The sequence below is a fragment of the Battus philenor genome, unplaced genomic scaffold (genome assembly GCF_028537555.1).
Source record: "Battus philenor isolate CCGP_79_NKW_IND1 unplaced genomic scaffold, ilBatPhil1.0.hap1 SCAF_24, whole genome shotgun sequence".
NCBI classification, from domain to species: domain Eukaryota; kingdom Metazoa; phylum Arthropoda; class Insecta; order Lepidoptera; family Papilionidae; genus Battus; species Battus philenor.
In genome coordinates, this window is record NW_027181687.1 from 6,033,336 (window position 1) to 6,058,602 (window position 25,267).

General features: G+C 33.2%; 2 protein-coding genes across 3 annotated transcripts in view; one reads left to right on the plus strand and one right to left on the minus strand.

The window, feature by feature from the left end:
- On the plus strand, nt 1-3,677 carry LOC137924603 (chitin deacetylase 8-like). The gene is made up of 6 exons (XM_068768019.1): nt 1-204; nt 348-660; nt 1,211-1,478; nt 1,783-1,969; nt 2,296-2,433; nt 3,544-3,677. The coding sequence occupies exons 1-6, from the start codon at nt 40-42 to the stop codon at nt 3,616-3,618; spliced, it is 1,146 nt and encodes a 381-aa protein (XP_068624120.1). The 5' UTR covers nt 1-39; the 3' UTR covers nt 3,619-3,677.
- A 2,587-nt stretch (nt 3,678-6,264) lies between these two features.
- Nucleotides 6,265-25,267, minus strand: part of LOC137924720 (protein Wnt-4-like) — a 102,997-nt gene continuing 83,994 nt past the window's right edge. The window contains exons 2-8 of one of the 2 annotated variants that reach the window (XM_068768139.1): nt 21,708-21,855; nt 16,986-17,106; nt 12,766-12,923; nt 11,794-11,901; nt 9,804-9,950; nt 8,468-8,595; nt 6,265-6,918 (exon numbers count right to left, since the gene is read on the minus strand). In XM_068768139.1, the coding sequence (XP_068624240.1) occupies nt 6,717-6,918; nt 8,468-8,595; nt 9,804-9,950; nt 11,794-11,901; nt 12,766-12,923; nt 16,986-17,106; nt 21,708-21,855 (1,012 nt within the window). In that variant the 3' untranslated portion in view covers nt 6,265-6,716. Of the gene's footprint in view, nt 6,919-8,467; nt 8,596-9,791; nt 9,951-11,793; nt 11,902-12,765; nt 12,924-16,985; nt 17,107-21,707; nt 21,856-25,267 lie in introns of both variants that reach the window. The other variant, XM_068768138.1, reaches the window with a different exon arrangement.

Below are 25,267 nucleotides of genomic sequence, written 5' to 3' on the forward strand. Positions count from 1 at the left end.
AATTATCGAGTATCTGTTTTCTTTTGATGTACTAAAAAAATGAAGTGGGCAGCGATTTTGTTCACATTTGTTTTAACCACTTTTGCATTGGCAGAGGAACTTCCTTTAGCTAAACCATGTAACGAAGATCTTTGCAAACTACCAAACTGTCGTTGCTCCTCTTCCAACATTCCTGGAGACCTTGAACCTAGAGACGCACCACAGGTAAATTTTTTACTTTTTTTCCTCGTCGGGAAATTCTACACGGTGTTCCCGTCAGTTGTGGTGGCAAAGAAAGTGTAACTTTTGACCTATATTTACTTTTACCATAAAATTAAGAACTTAACATTCTCTTATTCCGTTATTAGTTTGTTCTTCTAACATTCGACGATGGTGTCAATATTCGCAACATTGAAACCTATCGAGAGATCCTCACTGGGCGTGTAAACAAGAACAACTGTCCAGCCTCAAGTACATTCTTCGTCAACCACGAATACACTGATTACCAACGTGTCAATGAACTGTACAACAGCGGCCATGAGATTGCACTGCATTCCATTACACATCAAACTCCTCAAACCTATTGGGCGGAAGCGAAATTCGAAGACATGATGAAAGAATTCGGTGATCAGAAAACTCAGATGGCCCATTTTGCCAATATTCCCATAAATGCTATTCAAGGTATTTTTACTCTTATACTAATATTTTAAAGAACAACATTTCTGTTGCAATAATGTTATATCATATCCCCGACATTTGATTTCGTCATCATCATCAGCATTTCAGCTATAAGAAGTCTACTGTTGGATCTTGGGCTCCCCTATAGATTTTCAAGAGGACCGGTTGGAAGCGACTTGCACCCAGCGTCTTCCGACGACCTTTAAAAGTCCTCTGCACACCTTGTAGACGGGCGTCCTACGCTGTATCAGCAGACTACCTCAATTACTTTAGTTCATCTACGAATCTTCTAATTTTCGAAACCTTTTTATAGCCAGTACCGCCACTGATATAACCAACATTTGTAGTTCATCGAAAATATTAATATAATGTTAATAATAATATAAATTTCAACTACTCTACCACTATATACATGCCAATATATAGCTTACTTATCAAGAGTAGTTATAACCGTAAAAATATAGTATTTACAATTTCGACGAAAGATATTTCCGACGTGCCAAATCAAATACCGGGCACTATAACACTCTTTACAATATGAATATATTTACAGGAATACGTATTCCCTTCCTTCAAATGGCTGGCAATGCTACTTTCCAAGTTATGGCTGCAACCGGATTGAGATACGACTCATCTTGGCCAACAACTAGCTTCGTAGACCCAGGTTTATGGCCTTACACCACGGACTATGCTTCTACTCAAGACTGCATTATCCCACCTTGTCCAACTGCATCAATTCCAGGAACCTGGGTTTTGCCCATGATCAGCTGGACTGACTTGAATGGTTTTCCATGCTCCATGGCTGATGCATGTGTGTTTGTGTGAGTATTCTCAAAAAATTTAATGTTTAACCCTATAAAACGTAAATATATCTTAAAGACTTAAATTTGTTAAGAATATTTCTATAGCTGAATAGAATTCAGCTTAGATTGGATTTTATGAAATTCAACTCTCAAAGGGAGTTAAGGTGATGTTCTTTTAGTTCGAGAAGCGAGTTGAGGGCAGCTAGTTCTAAATAAAATTGATCCAATTATATTCATGTTTAAGACATTAGAAACACAATTGTACTAAGAATTGTGTTTAAATTGTGTTGAAATGTTTTTATTCATCATATACCTGTTCCAGGCCTCCGCGTGATGATGAAGAAGCGTGGTTCAAATTCATTGTCACTAACTTTGAAAGGCACTACCTCGGTAACCGAGCACCTTTCGGTTTCTATGTTCACGAATGGTTCATCTCAGCATATCCTGGCGTTAAAAAAGCTTTAGTCAAGTTCTTAGATATGGTTAATAACCTAAACGATGCTTTTATGGTAAATGTTTTTTTTATATTATTTATATAAATAGCTTTCAAACATGAGATATAATCTGCAAATATAGAAAGCATTTTTAAAAAGTATATTACGAAGTTTTCTAATTATAGAATTAAATGTTATTAGTAACGTTTAAGTATTGGCTTTTATGTATACAATTCACAATATTCTAATTTACATACTAATGTATTGAGATGAATAACTCACAAAATGAATTTCTCATGTCTACATATATATATTAGCCATTAATAAGACATTAAATATATACAACTATATATTTAATATTATTATAAGTTAAAATTAAATAAGTGTAACCATGTTTTTAGGTTAGCGCAAGTGAAGTTATAGACTGGGTACAAGACCCAGTTCCTGTGAACGAATATGTAAAGAAAAGTTGTAAACGATTTATTCCAACAGTTTGCCGTCCATCTAGCTGCGGACCTCTTAGCGCTCCACATAACGAGGTAAATTAGATACGTAAAAATATTATATGGCTTAAATTACAATCGTGCGTGACAATATTTACAAGAAGGAGAAAGAAATGCAACTTATCACGTCAACCCATAAGATTTTTTTCTTAAAATGGTCGTCTTATCAAACGATCTTCCAGCCGGTATTATTGGAAATCTGCGGGTAAAGCCCTTGTCCAGCTGAGAACTTCCTGTGACTAAAATAATGTTGGTGGTGAGATAACATTCATACATTAAGCACATTTTTGACAGTACACGAAACTACTTGCATAAAAAACTAAATTGGACAAAATTTAGTTTCAATTTGACATATACGATTACATGATCTATAATCTATATGGCTTGTTAATTGTTTTATAAGTATGTAGCAAAGACAAACTTCAGAACAAATGCAGATGTGGTGTTACTTTAAGTAGCAAATAACTGACTATAGTAAAAAGTGTTTTATGTTATTACTCTATCATAAAATTAACAATTAGGTACTGCTTCTGGAATGTAAACGTAAATTTTTTATTTTACATTCTTTGTAGATAGAGTAACGTTAAGGAACGTAAGCAACGAGAAAAATTAATATGAAAAGCATTATGGGCAGTCTTGTCAATTATGGCAAAACTTAATACATGGATAAGTTGTCTCACCATATTATGGAAACAGAGGAACCATAAGTTGCGTACAGTCGATGTGTACTTTCTTTTGTTTGTACAAGATAGTTTAGAATACGATAAATATATAATTACATACGTTTACTTATTTACATATGTACATACATCAATTAATTTATATTATTTTCATATTCTGTTACGTTGATTTTGATAAAAAAAATTAAACATACCGTATTAAAGCAATTTAAAAACTAGACACCTTCTAGTGGTAATTAAATAGGCATTTATCAATTACTTTACTGGGTTTAAAAGCGCTAAAGGTATCCAATATGTTCCTCTCATTATTATTTTTATACCAAAAATTATATCAGTATAATTTTCCGGACATTAAAACAACTTTATTATTTAAACCACTTTGTAACTACTGATGTAATAAATCATATATCTATCAATTAAGAAACCAAGAAATATTAAAAAATTAAAAGACACTTTCTCTTTTCAGATGAGCTATTGGATGCAGATTTGCAATACGTGCCCAAGAGTTTATCCTTGGCTGGGAAATCCACTCGGTCGGTAATTCGGAACATTGCAGTAATTGTTCTTCGCAATAGTTTTCAATAAAGTTCTATGATTATATCTTTGTTTTTTTTTGATAGATAATTAGCTAACGCAAGAGACGTATAATTCAAGCTTTAATGAAAGAAGTATCGCAAAGACATAGAGTTTATTGTGATGCTTTCTATTATCCACCTTTGTTAGTTTTATTGCCTAGTCTCTTTTTCTGTTGAAATTGTCGCTGTTAGCCCTTGTCAAAATTAATTCGCGGAAACAGATTGGTCCGCAAGCTAAATCTAATAATCGCACTGATCGAAGACGGCACTAACGATGCAATCCTCACTCTGGATGCCAGATAAAGTTAACTTTCATATTTTCCGAATATGGTATTATCTATCATATACTTCTTGCTAAGCAGGCAAGTATCCGAGCTGAAGTAACTCGCCGGTTGACAGCCAGCAAGTTACCGCTAACGATTATTCCTAACTGCGCCATCACCCACCATGCGGTCCGTTCGCAATACCAGTGACGATGACCACTGCGCCGCGACGCTGAACGACCAGACATAGACCAAGCCAGGAAAGCGAATATGTCTAACATCTGGAGATAACTACATAGCCACGCACCCGCCACCATTGATCAGTACCTACCACTCACGCAGAAGGCTGGACCCGTAGTCCCAGTAACAAACGGACAGAAGCCGTGTGTCTCTTCAGCCGTAGCCTCGTAATTGTATAGACTAAGGAATGTGCACCTATTTCCTGATGTGAGAGTAAATAACTTTGATGCTTTTCCAACACGAGATCAGGCGAAATACTATTGGCCATATGATAAATATGGAGTTTTAAGATTGTAAACGGAAAAAAAATCAACGATTTTATTGCGATTTATCTATTGACATTGCAAATACAATCCTCATTGGCAATTTTATTTTTCCTCGAAAACCTTCTACATAGTATTAAGTAACTAAAAAAGTATATAAGAAAGATATCAGTAAAGTAGTTCCCAAGTTATGGCGTGACTAAAGGAAAAATGGAATATTTTTTTACTATTGAATTTTATTATAGATGCTATTACAAACTTTTTCAATACAATAGGAATTATTAATGGTTCTGTGTATAAAAACATTTTTTTGAGATGATTCGCTTGCTAAAAACAAAAAAGGACAAAACTTTTGCATATTACATAGCCTCGGGCATTTAAAATCCTTACAATTTAGAATTTCTATAATTCCACTATATATTATTAAAAATATCCTCGTTGATATTTTTAGGTATATATGCCTAAGAAAATAAATATTTTGACGTATGTTCGTATCAAGGCATCTGCATATACAAACACGTACCTAAAAATTGTATCGTTATTTTAGTCCAGAGACGCCTACTAGAAGGTATAGGCCTCCCTCAAAGATGTCTATGATGGGTTATACAATAATCGTCACGCTGGGCAAATAGATTAGCAATCGCAGTGTAGTATTATCGTACGTAGAGGACGCTGCTACTTATCCACTGGAAACTTATGGTTCAGCAGTGACAGTCTTTTATATTTAATGCAAAAATTGTGAATTATAAGATTATAGGTCGGGAATCGAACCCGTGTCTTGCGATCGCAACCCGATATATTTAAAGTGAAGAAAAAAACAATGAAAAATGAGCTTTCTACACATTTATTTATTCAATGTACATCGAATAGTAACTATTTCATATTTAAAGAAGATTACCCTAAAAGTCTTCTCTTTGACTCCAACGTTCAACAATCTTTACTCATAAGCTTTTTGATCAATGATTTTTTTCTTAAAACTTTATTGTAAATCACAAACTATTTTGATAATATCTATTTTAGTAAACGCCATTTTTGAAATACAGGAAACGTTAGAGTCAAAGCAATACAATTTCTTATTTCTATTACAAACATTTGAATTCCGAATACTTTCTCTTAGCTTGAAAAAATTATGAACCACGGCAAGACTATATAGCCCTAAACATTACGACGTTATATGAATAACACTATGAGGTTATTTACAGATGAAGACAACGATCTTAACGCTAAAGATTTGGAAAATTTGATTCATAAACAACTACATTCTCATTGGGTATATTGTTATAGGGTAAAAATCTATCACAATCTAATACAATAAGTTACTATAGTAAGCATATTTAATTTATATTTACAAAATATATGAAAAATCCAAGTATTTTTTTAAAAATTAAAGAAGCGTGTAATTCAACTGTCCATCTAGAAAAAGCAGAGAACAACCGAAACGGTATTGCTTCTGAGGTAGAATATAAAATAAATCCTATTAAGTACAAACCAAGTGTCAGCTCTATTTACAACTGTTGAAAATAATAAAATATGTGCTTCGAACAATAGTAATAAAGAGTAATTTTGGAATATATCATTAAATAAGTAGGTTCGACTTAAATCTAATATTAACAAAATTATTTAATATTTACAGCTTTGTACAAGGTAAAACGTAAAATAAGTTAATATAATACTGTAAATAAATTTAAAGCTTATTATCAGAAAATATATAAAGAAATAGATAAGTATAATTTAAAAATAATCAGTCTGATGCATTAAGTGCCGATAAAGATCTAAGATTCCAAATAAAATTTTAACATCTTACCTTTGCAGTTATAGGTAGCTATTCATTCTATATTGAGTCATACGAAAAATATTAATAACGATTTATATCCCAATAAACATATCTCTAATTGGTTTAAAACACTAAATAGATATTAATTTTGGCAGGATCAATAAATCTACAAAACCGTTACGTTTATTAGAGATTCAGATAATGAACTCAGTTTTTTTAAAACTAAATAAAAGGTAAACTTGTAGTCTTGCATCACATAATGAAAGAAATAGATGAAGTAACAATTAAAGCCATGATGTCAATTCTAATATAGTCAATAATCAAACACGTAGCCTCGAAAATTGTATCGGATCTACGATATACTAAGTCAATTTCGTTTTAAATAGATATATTTTTAAATTGATTCAAATTATTGCGACCTAACACGCTTTTATAGAAGTTAGTCTTTATTTAAAAAGTTTCAAATTTTACCATAATTTATAAATGTCGATAATTAATGAGTGACTTTCATTGCCGTGTAAGTATTAATTGCATACATGATGGTCTCGTTTATATCGACAAATCTCGCAATGTACTCGACAACACCAAACGAATCGGCAACGACACTTTTCCTCGTGGTCACGGACTCGAGTCTGGTAGCCGCGTCCGCAGCAAAGCAAACGACAGCCATCTAGACCCGCTGATGTCCTATTGCATGTGCGACCTCGTGTGCCAAGGATCCCTAATCTGTGAAAAAAAAGTATTTACTTCAATCCTAAAATCATGAATAATTCTATTTGATCCATGTAATAAAGATTGTATTTCCAGCAGTGGACGTCTTTCGACTAAAGTGATGGTGATGATGAGTGAATATCATTAGTTTACTTGAATATAAAAAAAAATATTCGTTTTTTTACATTCAAGTAAACTAATGATTAGAAATTTGTTACTTGATTACAATTGAATCTAATCTATCGCATGTTATATTATCGAAACAATACATTTCAAATCGCTCTATCAAACATTTATCCCCAATTAACGTGAAATATGATTAAAATCTTTGTAAGTCAAATTCCGAAAACTCAATTAATTATTTCCAATAACTTCAATAGGTGTAAAGATAAAACAAATTAAAATAATCAATTGTTAGATTATCGGGATATACAATCTCTTTTCTTATGCTGCGCAATTACGAAGACAGGAAATATAAACGAACTTAGTACATCGACAGCAAAGAAACAGAGAAACAAAGTCTGTAACAGAGAACATAAAAAAATGGAAAAATTAACGGTTCTATAAAGATCTCAGATCTTTAGTGTTTCTTACACCTTCAATAAAGATCTTTGGTATCAAGGAAAAGATAGTTAAAAGTAATCAACCCGCTAGAAAAAGTAGGCCCTGATTTTTGTCGTCTTCGGCGAAGTCAAAATGGTGTGTTGTAACATCGAGGAATACGATTACAATATATGTATTCCATATAGTTAAGTAGAGACCAACACACAAAGCGGGGTCCATATCATGAAAGACAATTACTTATAATACTAACAACTATCATTAGGGAACAATAGCGACTTTAGTCATGTTTTTTTTTTTTTAGATTTAGAATAAAATAGTTTCCTATATTCTACTCAACATTGTGACCACAGATCAAGTAAAGGGAAGCGATTTAATTTAAAGTAATTTTTAAGCTATTATGGAGGCGGCTTCAATAAGTTTCTTCCTATCAATATAAGGAAGTACTTACCAAGTGTATCTACGGAAAAAAGTGTGTATCATGCTATATCAATCCACAATAATACTTTGGATAGCAAATATCACAGTCAAACATTTTTTCAATCAAGTATTTCTTAACCAATAAATATATATTTCTATACTAGCTGACTCGACACACGTTGTCTTGTCTTAGCTATGAATAATCATTTCAAACATCAAAGCTAACTGTTAAACTCGCAAATTTTAAAAGTCATAACATTTTCTTAAAATTGTAAACTCTCTGCACAATTTTCTTTATATTTTCATGAAAACCTCCCACAAATTTTTAGTAAACCCATAAAAAGATGAATAAAATTGTTAGTCGTTCGTGAGTCATGTTGTGATCGAAGGAAATAGGGATTATAAAGCCTCAGACAAATATTCATAAAATGGTTTATCATATTAACAAAGGCATATAATTATATACAAGCCGAGTCAAGTTAAAGATTCTTAATACTCTACATTCATACATAGATTTCACCCTTTGTAACTATGAAATTAACTGCGATATTTTTTGCTTAAATATTTTTGAATTCAAACTCACTCATCGTTAGGTTCGCAATAGTCCGGTGATTCTTCAAGATAAACCAGGTCCGTCTTGTTTGGCTTCTTCATATCAGCGTGCAGTGGTCTCAGTTTTCTTACATTCTTACCCCGTTTCCTCTCCACGACCTGAAAGTTTTTGTAACATTTTTTATTATTTATTTGTTTTTTTTTTTCAATTATACCCTATTAGGAAGATAGAGAAACTAGTAACACTAAGGTGATATACACTAATGTCAAAACTACATATATAATATCTGTGTAAATAAGTTAATAACAAAATTAATTTACATTCATGCTGGGCAGATTGCTTGCTTCATGTAGTCTGGAAACGTCTCGCACTATGTTCCATACTCGTGTCCGGATATAATTTTAAAACACATTTTGCCAATAGCCATCGTGTCGTAAGATATTTGATCTCGATCCAAGCTACAGTAACTCTGTCACCATAAACATTTACATACAGAGGGTTTTTTTTAACAATTAACTTTTAATTATTGAATTATTTAATTATTATTATTAGATTATTATTATATATCGTTTCCATCGTTAAACTAATGTAAATAATTTTAAAAATTGTAAAATAAAAAGTAAATATTTTAAAATTATAACTTGACAGGCTCTTCACGCTTTTTAAAATTACTTTGGCAAGAAGGTAAACATATTTTATTAATTAAACAGAGACAGTGCAGATTTCATGCAATGTCGCATACAATTCACACTATTAACTTACCAATTACTTTTGTAAAGTTAAATACTACAGCCTTTTAATACATTATCAGTGGGCAGTAAAACTAATTTAAACTTGTATCTGACGGCAAACATTCTATTGACCACACATCCGTCAGTACAAAATCAAAGTACTTTCCGTATCGTGATCCCATGTGTTAAAACCCATAGCCTAATTTATTTTTAAGATCTCGTACCCGAAATATCCCATTTGATAATTTCTGTCGATTACTTTAGTTATTTTAGAATAATCTACGAGTTTAGTTGTTTTCGACACCTATGTACTTTCGTCTTTTTGGGAACCACACCTCCCATATGTATCACAATGCAATTACTATCGACTATATTACAATTACTCACCAAACTTGTCATACGTACTTCCTTCCAAAAGTGCAAGCAGATTATTGGTACAACAATGCTTATTAATAATTTATTATTTAAGACTAAGATATTAGTTCGTTTTCTTAATACTACAATTCAAACATTGCAGTTTATTCACCAGTAGACCAGTATAAATTTTATAAACCTGTTACTGGTTGTCTTTTTGGTTTTCTACATGTTTCTAGTAAAACTTCATTCTTAATATAAGCACGTACTGTAGAAATAACCTTAACGTGCGAAGCTCCCTCGTATCGAGTGGTAAGTGCGTCTCCCACGACGCGAAGCTGTGGTAGACGACGCCAACACACCCTGACGGAGCAAGACCCCGACATGCCGTGACATTTACAAACTCGCTGCATACGGCTGCGCACCGCCTAAATAAACATGATCATTATTAATGTAGAACTGAGTGAAAGCAAGCGCTTCTTTCGTGTTAGTGACATGTCGTTGTCACCCAACTCGCTATGCATCTCTTCTGATTAAATTGTTTTAAATTGGGAAATCGTGTACACATAGACCAGTTGAAACCAAGAATGCTATGTAGGTCGAAGCTTCTAATCCGAAGATCTGCACGCGGTGGAGGTTAAACTACACCCTGCTGCGACCCTCTTAACTAGGTTTTGGTGATGGGTTCAGGGAGATCCACTTCTCTTCAGAAGTCACACTCTTCAGAGTCCTGCCACCAAGGTGGCGCGTCGTAGAGGGCTCCAACTCTACCTTATAACGTTGAGCCATAAGACTACCACCGTTAAATCATTATGCGAATGAATTTTTGAAAACATTCTCTTAGTATTGGCAAAGAGCTTTGAAGAAGACCGTAGAGTTTTAATCAAAAGTAGTTCAATATAACCATTTTGTTGTTACCCGCAACGGATGGATGTCCCATGAAAGATTTCCTCTCGAAAATAAAAAAGAATGATGTGTTTCTTCATTTACATATATTTTTCATTTCACATTCTTAAGAGTTTGGAAGAAAAAATAATGTCTTAAAGCCAGACCCGGATTTTCTGTGATACTACATAAAATGTACAACTTGAAAACCTATAGAAGTGCATGTTTTCTAAAATTTATCAACAACAATTTTATTTAAATAGAATTAAAATAAATCTATTAGAAAATGATTCAACTTTGTTATATTAGAAAGAATAGGGTTCGGCAATTATGATCAATAAGAAATAATTTCGGACAGATTTTCGCTATTGCAAATTTCGATATAACTATAAAATTTCCATCAACTTTTGGCAAAAGGGCGGGTCTATTTCTTCAATGGAAATCCATTGTTACACAATAAGTAAACCGGTCGGCGCCGCGGGCCGTTATAAGCTTCCACCATCATAATATACCGTTTTCAAGTTGAAGTGTATGGTTCAATATGGAATGGAATACAAAATAAACAAATGTTTTTTAAACAATCAACCTTGCATTTAAATTAAAGTATAAATAGATTTTATAAAAACACTATCTTTTTAGCCCTAAGAATTAACTAATCTAATTAAATCAAAAATCAATTACAATGCTGAATTTGGAGTTTCATGGAATTATGCGTACTGTCCGTACGCATAATTGTTTTATCATAAATTATTTTATGAAAAAATATATTTTTTATATGTGTGTATTGCATATGACACCATCTAGTTTAAATCTACGTTAGTGATACTCTCATATTTTGGTAAACAAATTTTTTATTCAATAATCACAGCTATAACAGGAATACGAATTTGTTTTTCTTGTCTAATTCAATCTGTTCTGATTTTTTTTTACTAAATCTTTAAACATTAACATCCGTGTTTTTATTCCTTATGTACTTTTATCAGTATTTTGGTTTTTTATTTGCTCACGTTTCCGCATGTCCGGTGTTTACTTAGCTAGGCTCTTATTAAACTAATTCCTAACTTAAATCTCAAACTATTTTAAACTAAATAAAACTTAACGTTTTTTTTTTCACGACGCCCTAGCAATATCTTGTTTCTAATATTACGGTTCGTGCAATTAATCTTTTATATTAATTTTATGTAATAACATATTTGAACAGTGAATTTACAAAATCTCTACAACGGCTATGTTTTAATAATGACTATAAAATAAAGTTTCGATTGATATTCCTTGGTAATTAATGTCTTTTCCACTTTCGACTGCCTCACCAGTATTGCCGTAGATGTAATTGACAGATGATCATTTAATTCCAATTTAGTAAAATTCGTTTCATATTATATTTACCCTTCGTCCCGCTTCGTTGTTGTGGAGGTTCATAAGTCCAACGTCGCTATCTTTGTCTTCTTTGGCATCCACGAAATCACGACTGAACATCTCTCCATATCTTATATCCTGGAAATAAAAAAAAATCTTATGTATTTTTTTTTCGATGAGAAATTGTCTTTAAAAAAATTCTAGTTGTCACTTTTAGATGTTTGTTTTTAAGTTACCCAACACAATACAATCCCATACAATACAAATATTTACTAATATCTGCTATAATCTAGAACTGAGTCGAAGGTATATACACCTACAAAGAAAAAACACAGGGTCATTGTCTGTTAGAAATCCGTCAATTGATTATTACGCAACTTTTTTGTGTCTGGTTAATTTATTTAAATATGATTGTTCTAAACAGATTTCGAAATAAAAATGTATTAATATCTAGTGACATTATTTAACAAATATATTCTGATAAATCTTAAAAATTTATTAACTTATAGGCTTAAAGTAGCAAACTTTTTATTAGTTACTATTTGATTCATCAAGTACTTACCAAAACAATGAGCCTAAACAAACTAATCTAAAATTTATGGCTCTTGGAAAGACTTAAACCACAAATTATCAATAAAACTATATTAAATATACGAAGCTTAATTTTCCCCTGTGACAGTCTCAGAAAATTTTCGAAAATTTACACCGGTAAGTGTTTTAAAAATCACTAAATAATTAATGTTATATACATTTATATAATTAACTTATGTACACAGATAACCTTATTATGCTGAATACAGGCAGCTTCCAACTGTCTTGTTGGAAATTTAAGGGTGAAGGCCAGTAACAATTTCAAACAAAACAACCAGCCCCTCGTTGAAATCATGTACAATGACTCGGTATAAAGTCTGTTACAATTAATTACACGGCAAATACTTTAGTTGTTCTGTGAAAGGTGCTTGTCAATGTATCGTGGTTAGTATTTCGATGCGTGACACTCACCTCTGAACAACCGCCCCATTGCCAATGCCTTGGTGTCCTCTTCCTTACTCGAGCGTCGCAAGAGCATTCGTTGAGCTCGCCGCGACTGCAGGCGCGTGCGACTGCGTGCGCTAGAGCCGCCGATGACAACGCATGCACGAAAGCAGACTCCCGTGATTCTGATATTTTTTAAACACAAAATAATTAATTTATTCTGATAATCTTTACATCTTGTGTCTCTTACAGACCACAGTCAGTAATTTTATATTATACTTTATGTCAATATATATACGAGGGTCAAACTGAAAGTTCTTAGAAAATCAAAAACTAAGCATTCTAGCAAGTTATTAGTTTTATTATAACTTTTCAAAATAGCGTCCATTTACATCAATACATCGCTGCATTCGATGGAACCATTGAGAAAAGCACCTTGCCCACTCGGCCTTAGGGGTCTCTTCGACGGCGTTTTGAAACGCAGCCACTGCTTCTTCGGCGTCCATAAAATGTTTTCCTCGAAGTTTTTCTTTTATTTTCGGGAATAAATAAAAATCGCAGGCTGCGAGGTCGGGGCTATACGGCGGGTGACCCAGTAATTCCACGTCTGAGGTCGCCAAATAGTCGATCGTTTGCCTGGCGGTGTGCGACGAGGTATTGTCGTGATGAATGGATCCTGCTGCGGGTCGTTTCTCTCGAACTTTTTCCAAGACAAGTGGCAAACAGTTGTTAGTGTACCACTCTACATTAACCGTTTTCTGATCCTCTAAGACAACTGTCGCGTAATGACCTGTCTTTCCGAAGAACGAGGCCACCATCTTTTTTCCAACACTTCGACCTCTCTTCACTTTAGTTGGCAACTCTTCGGAAGGAAACACCCACTGAGCAGACTGTCTTTCGGTTTCCGGATCATAACAGTAAATCCAGCTTTCGTCACCCGTTAGTATGTCGAACACAGCATTTGAGTCACCTCCGTTAAATTTTTGGATCATTTCTCGGCACCAATCAACACGGCGGAGTTTTTGAGCCTCGGTCAAATTATGCGGTATCCAGCGGGCACAAAGCTTCCTGACCGCTAAATGTTCATGGAGGGTTTTGTGCACTTGACTCATACCTATGCCTAGACTTGTCCGAATCTGCTGATAGGTCACTCTTTTGTCAGTCTCTATCATACGCCGCACAACACTGATATTGTCTTCAGTCGTCGCTGTAGAAGGCCGTCCCTCACGCAAATCATCGGTGAGATTAGTTCGACCACGTTTGAATTCATTAAACCAGTTGTAAACTGTGGCACGAGATGGGGCTTCATCGTGAAAAGCCAATCGAAGTCTATCATAACTTTCTTGTTGACTTATATGACATCGAAAGTCATAAAAAATCATTGCACGAAAATTTTCTCGGCTTAAATTCATTCTGACGTGCACAGACAATTTTCAATTTGCCGCCAAATCGTAAAACAAATGACAAATGAATGAAATGTATACTCAATATTATTGGTAAAGAGTTCTATTTTCAAAATTTAAACTTATTTTTTTAATATAATGCTTTTAAGTTGCCAGTTCTAAAAACTTTCAGTTTGGCCCTCGTATTTTACTATAATCATTACGTTAGCAGTCACACGCACACTGTAAGGCAGATGCCTATGATAGCCATAATGGCCGGTCATGCGATACCCGCATGTAGCGACTTTCTGTGACCGTAAAAATGTCCTCCGCCTAGTAGATAACCTACCCACGCTGCGTCTTCCGGATCATGGTCCCTACTAGAGAACTTTTCAGCTTATCTTTACCTACGGAACCCATGGCCGCTTGTACCGTAAGGCTGTGGTATAGAACGTCCACCCTGAAGTTGGACAAACGATTTAATTGAGGATGTCTAATGCCACTAAATGTAAACCTGCTTCTTAACGTAACCTATGGGTCAGGTATATATCTAGCAGTTAAAAACGTTGATACTAACACAAAGGGCAAATATCAGACTTTGATTCGGCAATGTTGAATTGTTAAAAGTAAAACAGAAATCATACGGTTTTTCCATATAAACAATTACAATGTTTACGATCATATAAATAACCAGCATGGCTTATCTAACATCTGGCATGACTAGGTTGGCCAAAGGAGATTAAATCAAATTTATCAATAATATAGTTAAACTGCCAAGCCTGAAGGCTTGTCAACAGAAAGAATATACATGTATTTCCCTATTATTGATTGTTAAATAAAAATAAAATTACGTATAGATAACTAGACATAAGTTCAGCGACCGAAAGTATTGCGGCAAACCAATAACCATGACCTCGACATTGCTGTTTAACTTCCCAACATAGTACCGGTCATAAGAGTTCAACTTATAATGGATAATTTATTAGTGGTATACGTTAAACAAACTGAGCGGCTCCATCAACAAGTCCACACGTGATCTCGGTAATCGACAGTCGAAAATAAACAAAATTCATGAACAGATGAAATTCTTTGAAGACGTCTCGAAATGGACTAGGCATCGAGGCGATATGAAACATAAATTATAACATTGGATCCAATAATAAACAACTTATGAAACATCATATAAACTACTTGGAACATATCTAAGTTCTTGACAAATGTGTTCATTCTTAAAAATATTTATCGACGAAATTCAAGCTCATCTTATCTGATTTGCGCATCAGCTTATAATAAAAAGTATTTCCTTATTAAAGACTTGTTATACATCTATCAATATCTATCTATAGCCATAATTTCGATGAGTTTGAATGATTAAGATATGAAATGAAACATACCATATATAAAGAAATTAGACCTGTACACTGCTAAGTGAGAAACATATTTGTGCGAATCATTTTGTGATTAATGTGCTATTCATATAAATTTCTCATTCAGGAGGAAGGAGACAACAAAACTCGATTATGTCTACAGACAACTCATGCAGCAATGTGTAAGTTACTGGTCTGACAATAAAAAAGGAAGGTTTTTTGGAATAATTGATCCATTCTCGATCGATTAAAGACAACTATTTAATTTGAATCTCTATACCAATTTCTAAGGATAAATCTCACAAAAAAACCAAATCATTGTCTATCCACCATGAAAGTTAAACTGTAATTTCTTAGTGCACAGATTAATCTTAACATTATTTTATAATAAGTTAATTTAGTTTATCTTTACCATATTACGGCAAAACCAGCTCAATTCCATTCTTAACTCCCTACCGTACTCTCGCTGCCCGTCAAACACGACTCGAATGTAACATAAACAAAGGTGTCGACTGAATCGTCTGCACAGACTTCGGTACAGCGCGCACAGACGGTACATCAAAGAACATGTGGCGGGAACAAAATTCTAAAAGTGCATTTTAAAAAGAAACCCTTTGAGTCATTTACTAGAATTACCCTTTTCTTAAAATGAACGGTTGGTTTCTGACAAGCTATTGTATAATGATATTATAATTATGTGAAAAGAAAACATTTTTTCTTTCACCTTCTTTGCAGTTTTGTAAACCTTTATTTTCTGCCTTCTTCGTAACTTTTGAAGCATTTTTCATTTCATCCCTTAACAAAAATATGAATATATGTATAGGCTTGACCAATACGTACAAACGACATTTTTCAGCCACGAGAAAGCTTCTTTATGAAGAAAAAAGGCTAAAAAAAGAAAAATACAAACTATTTTTTCACTTGTAACAGTGTAAACTAACAACTGCTTCTCAAACATTTGACGTCGATCAAACAAATGTCACAACAAGAACTCCACCTATAAAGTAAAGAATATAATCAAAATAATGTACCTTGTACTATGATACAAACATTTCGGTGAATATATTATTACATTATTAATCAATTCTTGTAGTGTACAAAATAGAAAACGTGTTTATTATAATTAATAGTAGTTAAAACACTTATTCAATAAATAAAGAATCCAAACAATCTGAAACAAATATTAAAAACGATTTAGTATTCTTTTTTTCTAATGGGCTGTGACTGATCAGTTCGAAGTCTACCACCTAACTCAACGTCATCGCACTATCAGTTTCTTATCAATAAAGCGGTATAATTTAAATCCTTCTAACAACACCCACGAAGAGATTTTGATTCCGATAAGAATATAACCGGAATAATAGATAAGAGAATTAATTTATAATACATAACAAGCCAGTCATTAAATTTCAAAGTATCCGACTTAACAAACATTATCAAAAAGATTATTTTATTTTAAAAAAACATTAATATCATCTAGAATCTTTTAAGAACTTACTAAATTTAAGAACGCCTCCAAATATGTCGGTGGAATTGACGACCGTGCTGCAATTCCATCGGCTGTGTCTAAATTGATGCTGGCACTCCTCGACCGCTTGACTGGCTCCTGTCTGCAACACCTGGAAATTCATGGAAAAAAAATGAACATTATTTTAGCTGTAAGTCATCTACTACTGGACATGGGCCTCTCCCCATATATTTTCAATAAAACCTGGTGGAAGCGGCCCGCATCCAATCGTACAATGACCTTAATAAGATGCAAATGCTAAATAAATTATTTCTAAACTGAATATAGACGGAAAGACAACCTTCAGTCGTAAAGGCTATATAAGCTCTTCTTCTTTTCAGTCGATACATGGATACCTACTGCAATACATAGGCCTCTGCCATAAGTCGACACGATGATCCGTCTTGCGAGCTTAACTATGTCATAGGTTGCTTAAAATAATTATAATATACTCCATTTCAATCACAATGCTAGAGAAAAGGACTCAAGATCGGTAATAAAATGAAATACTTAAGCATAAACAATGTTTTGCAAATTTTGACTTTTGTGCCAAAAAACATTGTTTCTTTTCTGTTATCTTTTTAACCTTACTATTAGTTACATCACCAATAAAATAATCTATCTCTAAAGGTAAATATTTCTGAAAATATTCTAGATTTTAACATTACATAATATAGTTCCAGTATTTGTCTAACACTACCCGTATTAGACAATACCAGATCTAAACGTTATTTCAATGTAATTCTCTCTATTACACTGATTGCGCCTAGTGGAGAGTACTTACTTATGTAATGACTTTTAATGTAATTCTAATTTTATGAAGAGAATAATTGTTATTATTCATATTCCTAATTTTTAGTCATCGGCGAAAAGTTGTTGGTATTATAGTTATATATCAATAAGGTGGAAAAACGGTAAAGTAAAAATAAGCATTTACTTTAACTTAGATCTTTTTATAGTAACCTCTAACTAGCCTCTTAAAAATCTCGACTCGGGTCATCACATTATTTGTTTCGGCGCATTGCAATCGTTGCATAAGACGTCCAACCGCAAGGAGGACAAATGACCACCTAGGGAAGTTGACTGGAAAACTAACTTATGGAAAGGTTTTATCTAGTAACGAGACATTAACATGATCTATTACTCTTAACGTTTTTAAAAGTTAAATTTTATATTGCACAAGAAAGCCGATTCTTACCTCGATTAGTTACTGTTTTTGTAATATTAATATTTGTGAAGCTAATATCATAAAGACAGACTATAGCAGCATATTCTGCGTACCAAGCGGGGCAATTACGATATTTCGCTCCATGTATATCTTTGGGGGAGGCCTATGTCTTGCAGTGAACGTCTATGGGCTGAAAGAACGATGACGACGACGACCACAAAAACTTGTCTGAATTGTCTGTTTGTAGTGGTCTTTTCTTATATCAGCGCGTGTGCGGATCCTTCGTGTCTTTAAATTAAGGAATGTTTTATAGCGAATTTCAACCTGATTCAAGTTCTATCATTTGGTAATTCAGGCATTTCTCTCATGACGTACACATGTTGTCAATTTAAAGAATCCTATGTGGACGATAAATATATATATATATAAATTTCTAGACTTCCGAGCGAGCTTTTAAGGTCTAGACTAAGAAACTTAAGCGCTCTGCCCCTCAACTTGCGCGAAGTTGTAAATGTAAATAGAAAACAATATTTTTGGAAACTTTTTAATTAACGTCAATCTAAATACTGTACTAGTTTTCTATTTTCATCAGCTTTACTCATGTTGTTTCTAGATTATGTTTTTTGGATTTCTGCCAAGCATGTTAAATAATTCAAGGATAAGTAATACATGCACATTTAGATGAGTGAGATAGGAGTTGGCTCGTATATTTTATTACTATATGATATTACAAAGATTCCAATACAAAGTGCTATATCTTATGGATTGAAATTAAACACATCTCTCGTCTTTAAGATAACATAAATATCATAAACAATCTGTTGTCGATTTTCTCATTGAATTAAAAGCCTTGGTAGAAACTTATTACTAAAAATGTCCAGTTTTTTGTTTTAACTCATGATGTATTATCATTTATAGTTCGGAGAAATTTCTCGTCTAAAATGAAAGAAGGCATGGATCATCGCTCGGCTACCAATGGCTATTGAGGCCGAAAGGTTCTCTGCCGATAATCGCTGTATGGTAGCAAGGCCGGACCGACAAATCTTTTTGGGGAGGCCTATACCTTATAGTGAGCGTCTATTTAATTATATATATTATTAATACTAAGGACTATAAGCACAACAGAATTTTAGATTATCATGGATTATTATCATGGATACTTTGGAATAATAACCATATATACACATAACTATATAGATAAATTTAAAATTAAATTAATTAAATATTGCAGTAATATAGACACACGACGTAGATAGCATTTTTTCCGAGCTGATCTGCCATCTGTCTTTTATTATGTTAAAAGAACTCCTCAGCAAGAGATACCCCTTCATTCACCATCTGTCAGCAAGTTTTTGTATATCATGGTGTTTCAGTAGCTTAATTCAGCTAATGCGGTAATCAATGAGCATTAACATAAAATTATGAATACATTATATTTAATATATGTATTGCATTTCATTGTAGAACCTTATGTGAGGTCATGAAAAAATAAAGGATAAATAATATGATTAACTCATGTTAAACATGACAACGGCGTGTTAAACAAGTTGTACAAATTTACTCCTGTATGGAATCGAACCTGCAATCTAAAATACCTCACGGTTTTCAAACATTACACTATGACTACTCTAATATTCAGAATGACTGGTCATAAGTGTAGAGGCTTTAAATGTGTGAATTTTTGAGTTCAAAGATTTAACCCCTATTTCCAATCATCCTGAACAAAGTGATCACTCTAAAATATGTTACATTTAATTCATTTTTAGACTAGTATCCAGCAGGCCAATAACTTCTGCCAGTATAAAAGGACTGATAGTTAACAATAATTAATTTTAATATGCAGTAATCTAAGATTTGACATAACTTTATCTTGCTCTATTATCATAACGCTTTTTATTATTTCTAAAACTACTGATTTTTTAACAAAGCATACCATACATTAATTGAAATGAGCTATAAACGCCTTAAACTTTTTATTTCCAAAACCAATCACCTGTGTTAAAAATTTAAAAATTGTTAAAAACAGTATTCACCAATTTGTGATTAAATACTAACAATATTCAAAATTAAAAAAAAATCTTATTTGATTCAAAGTACTACTACTTAATTACATGAAAACTTTAAGTACGTTAAAGAATAACTTAAGCGGCTATCAGATGCAATGCCTCCTTTGACAATGATCGTTAACATTAAACTTTACAGCGGCATTAAACTAAGCATCGCAGATTTTATAAGGTATAATTGATGGTAAATTCAACTGCCGGTTAACGGCAAAGGACTGTTAAAAGTCGTAATTAATTCGTTTATTTAATTAGTTAAGAAGGTTTATTAACAAGTACCTTCTTTAAAAAAAACACTGAAACTCGTAACACATTGAACGGGGTTAATATTTTCGTATTTAAATAGTATAAAATAACCAACATAGCCCAGCGTGTTACCAAGTGGAAGTAGGAGTGGGCAGGCCACATAGCAAACACTGACAGACTTAGGTTCTAAAATGTAGAACACAACCCGGCAGGCGTAACGTAGGATGTTCACAAATAAGGTGTACAGACGACCCTGTTAAGATCTATGTAAGCCTATGTCCAGTAGTAGAGATCCTATGCCTGTAACGGTGATGAAATGTTAATTACATCACAGGTATTTAACTGTAACAATGGAATATTATAATAAAAAATCCATACTAATTCGTTGGAAGACATTAATCGCTTTTTTTTTAATTAATTACCGCTGTTTAGCTTTTGGATCTGTTTGCAGTAATTAACCATAAAGGCCATGATTCCGGCAACATTATTTTTATTTATTTATTCACATTGTTATCTACGTTGGATCTTTTATAGTGATCACTTGTGGACGTCATGAGAAGAATGGCAGTAGAGCTCAATTTGTAAACACTAGAATCAGATTGAGCTACCTTACAAACCTTTCAAATTAAAATAGGTGGGGTACCAAACGCGCCCAGATTGAAGAACCCACAACAAAATCAGACATGTTTTTTGTGTTCACTTCGATATCCTTAATACATTAGCAGAGCAATTCATTCCCAATATGTATTGTCGCTTAAAAATTATTCACATTATAATAGGATTTTTTCATATTTTTGTTTATTGCACCTATTAAATTAAACATATCTTAACGCAGAGACCATACAGTGTGTCATAAGCCCGCACACAGTTACTCACAAAAGTTACTAATATTCCCATTTATATTTGTGTTAGCTTATGTCTATAATAATAATAATCTTGCTTATGTCAATAATAATATAATCACTTCGATATTTTCCGTATGTTTTATTGCACGAAGACCAAATTATCATATAAATCGACTGCTAAATGTCGTAACATTTTCTTCACAAAACTTCTCTTTAAGAGAGTTTCTTGCGTAGTAATGGTGTAATAGTGGCAGAGCATTCACCTATTTGGTAATAAAAAACAATGACCAATACCTTAAGAAAACTTAAAAACACAAAGTATTTTTTTTAAATCTCCGATATGTATCATAGAAATAATTAAATTATATCTATCACGTTATTTTATTTATATTACCTGCAACACTCTGTCTGAGAGTAGACACAGCTGTTTCTGCCGTTCAACAAGATACTCCAGTCTGTGACAGCTCTCTTTTTGAAGCGTCGTGAAGGTTTCCAGTGTTGTATTACCCGTTTGGCTCGAAACTCTCGGGACCGCAAGGTTCCTGTAAGAAATATTTTTTTTAAGAAATTGCAACTTCAAATTAAAAAGAGATCACAAAGTGAAAAACTATTAAAAAAAACTATATTCAAAAATTTAAAACATATTACTGAATTTTGTACCTACCAACTTTTAATAAAATTCTTAACATAATTTTGGGTCATTATTTGATAATTAAAATGATTATCCACCACATCACAAAAATAATAGGAACAAAAAGGCATCCATCCTTTTCAATTTTGTCAGAACTGCTCTAGCAAATTCTTTAGGAACTTTAAGTCCTAAACACAATAGTTAGAAGGTCTATAATTACTTAAAGTCGGTACATTCGGAAGTTACAATTATCCTTTAATAACTTTAACACACCTTATTTTGATAAAAGTCTGTTTGATAATATCAACGCTATTAGTGGATTTTACCAATATGGGCTCTAGAATGCTTTGGATAAAAACTTTATACAATTTTCTTACATATTTATAAACACATTTGTTTTCGGTGCGTAAATATTATAAATATAAATGATAAGTTTATTTTTTTATTAAGAAACTGTTCTAGAATAAATATTTTAAACTCATGAGCTCCCCTTACGAACTAGCGTAAACTTATTTTAAGCTGCTTTTAAGTGATTGTAATGATCAGATGACAAGTCATTGTAATGATTTGTAAAAAAGCCATTTTGACTGACTTTGACTTGAGTCGATAATTATTTAGTTAAGATTACTTAACAATACATAATACTACGATTAGATCAAGTAACCATTAGGAATCCTTCATATTACCAGTCATTAAAAAATATGTGCACACATTTAAACTTGTTTTTACTTCACAGTACCTATTCAATTAACAAAAGGTAATAAATGCTTTTTGCAATTTGTATCGCAAAAGACATCGGGCTTTGCCACACACCACACAGATGTACTCAAGCCGCATAGAAGCAAACAGAAGGCAACTGCGCGGTCCCCGGCAAACATTGTAGAGAAAGGATGATTGCTAGAGTGAAATAAACATTGCTAATTTGCTTGTTTTGCAATACCTCCTCGAGTCGAGGACCGGGGAACGGGCTTAGTGTAATAAATAACAATGTTAAAGATCATCGTCTGACAAATGAAATGGAGTGCCAACTTAGCACAAGCGCACTCGCAGCGAACAATACAAACCGCTAAAGTAATTAAAGCCGAGGACGTCCGCTCCCCGCGAGCTCCGGCACTCAAATCAAAAACGCCACTCGTCGCAAACAAAACGCGCTATTACCTACCCTCTTTTGTTATTTTTCAAAAACTGCTCTCTATTCAAACCGGCCAATGCGGAGCGGGCAAAACAGAGTACGTTGATTGGCCGACGACCTCTGTGGAGTGCAAGTGGAAATAAAAAGTGCTCTGGTAAATGAGGCATGTCGTCCTCTTCTCTCGCATTACAATTGCGTTGTCGCATTTCGCTCGGTTTTTCGTTTTAATTGCAAGCATGAGAGGATGTGTAAAGGGTTGTGAGACCTTGAGTGGTGCACGTGTAGGAAGGAGGCTGCGGGGAAGCGCATTCAACTTGTTTAAATGGGGGGAAGGAGCTCTTGTTTATGTCATCCATGTTGTCAGATGGGAGTTATAGCGTAATATTCTTATGGAGCACGTCTGACGAGTGCTTTGGTGGGGATTACGCGAGTTCATCATGTAGGTCACTTTTGGTCGCAATCGAGCCTGTGATACGCATTACGGAAAAACATATTATGTATGTTACGTATTTATTTTCGAGTATATTCTTAAGTACCTTGTATTTATTTGACATGCGAAATTAATCCGGATAAACACATGTGATTTCCTAAGAAAATGCTGTGTGAATTTTTTTTTAATTTTTTAATAACAGAAAAGTAATTATGGAAAATCGGTAAATTGTTATATTCGTTTTCATTACATAATTTTCTTTTATTACAATATTAACAAGTTTTATAATAGTGTGAGTATGTATTTCGTTCTGCTGTATTCGTCGAATTAATGTCTTGTCTAATCTTATGCAAAACATTTTACTTTACCTCTTAACGCAATATGTTATCAAGAGATTTTGATTTGATAAATGTGTAAAGGCTTTAAAGGCATCAATTTATAACTAATTTGTCAGTAAAAACTTTTCAAACTTTTACACCTAATTCCAATCATTACGTATTAAGTGATTGGCTATATTTGAATACGGCAGACCAATAGCAGTACAGTCAGTCTACAAGAAGAGATAAACAATAATACGAATTATGAAAACATTTTTTTTTACTATATTGATAACATTTATTTTTGGACACGGTATACTATAGATTAATTGACAGCTAATGAGCTACCCATTCACCAATTCAAAGCTTATAATCACCCTGTATAAAGAAAATTAAAGGCTTACCGGCTTAATAAATTTTATAACAAACATTCAAGGAATTTTGGGTAAAGTATGTTAACATGTTCGATATTACACTGCGTATTATCCAATAATATACTGCTAATAACGATATTTAAGTATTTTATGTTGTAATATTGTCGTTTCGATCATTATTTAACAGTCAATATTCAACTAAGTAAATGTTCTAAATATTAAAACTCGATAATAATACCTTATACGATATGTATAAAAAAATACAAAAACAGATATACCTCCGTGAAAGCACAGATTAAAATAAACTAAACGGATTGTGTGCTCAAATCTTGCAAACTTCTTTACTCAGCTGTGTGATTTTAAGGCGGTAAACTTTTATTCTTTTAGTTTAACAAAATAACTTGCTTAAATAAACCAGTAACTTTTTACAATAGCTTTATAAATATAAGATCTCTTTACATTATTTTTTTAATACTGTAAAAGCATGTACGTTGGTAAAGCGGCTCGAGGTGAGTTACCCGTTCACGTGTTTGTTCCTACTTCGATGGCGAGGAAAGTGAGCACCTGATGTAATCGTTGTGGTGTATAATACATATTTGGATTTTTTTTAATTTTAAATATAGTTTCAAAAACTATGGCATAAATTATATCACTGACTTTAAATCAACCTTCGAATTTGTATTTGAATGCCTCTGAATATTTTAACTCTTAAAGTATCATGACCGTTGTTGCCCGAAATACGGAGCGATCTCACGTGAATGTTAGGGGTCTTATCCTAGGATAGAGGAGGCCATCTAAAAGCAGCTCTTGATTGGAAAATTATTTAAACCTATATTAAATCCCCGAAGATATGGCAGTAACGACTAACCCGGATCTACTCTACTATCTTCTCAAACATTGAAATGATGGTTTCGTGTCAAATAGCATCCTTAAAGATCACACAACTGAGAGAATAGATAGAGAAGAATAAATATTTGGACATGGTTAACGAAATAACTAATGGAGCAGTGATATCTCAGCGATCGTAAGTCGCGGGTTCGATTCCTGGGACACAATTTTATATAATTCAC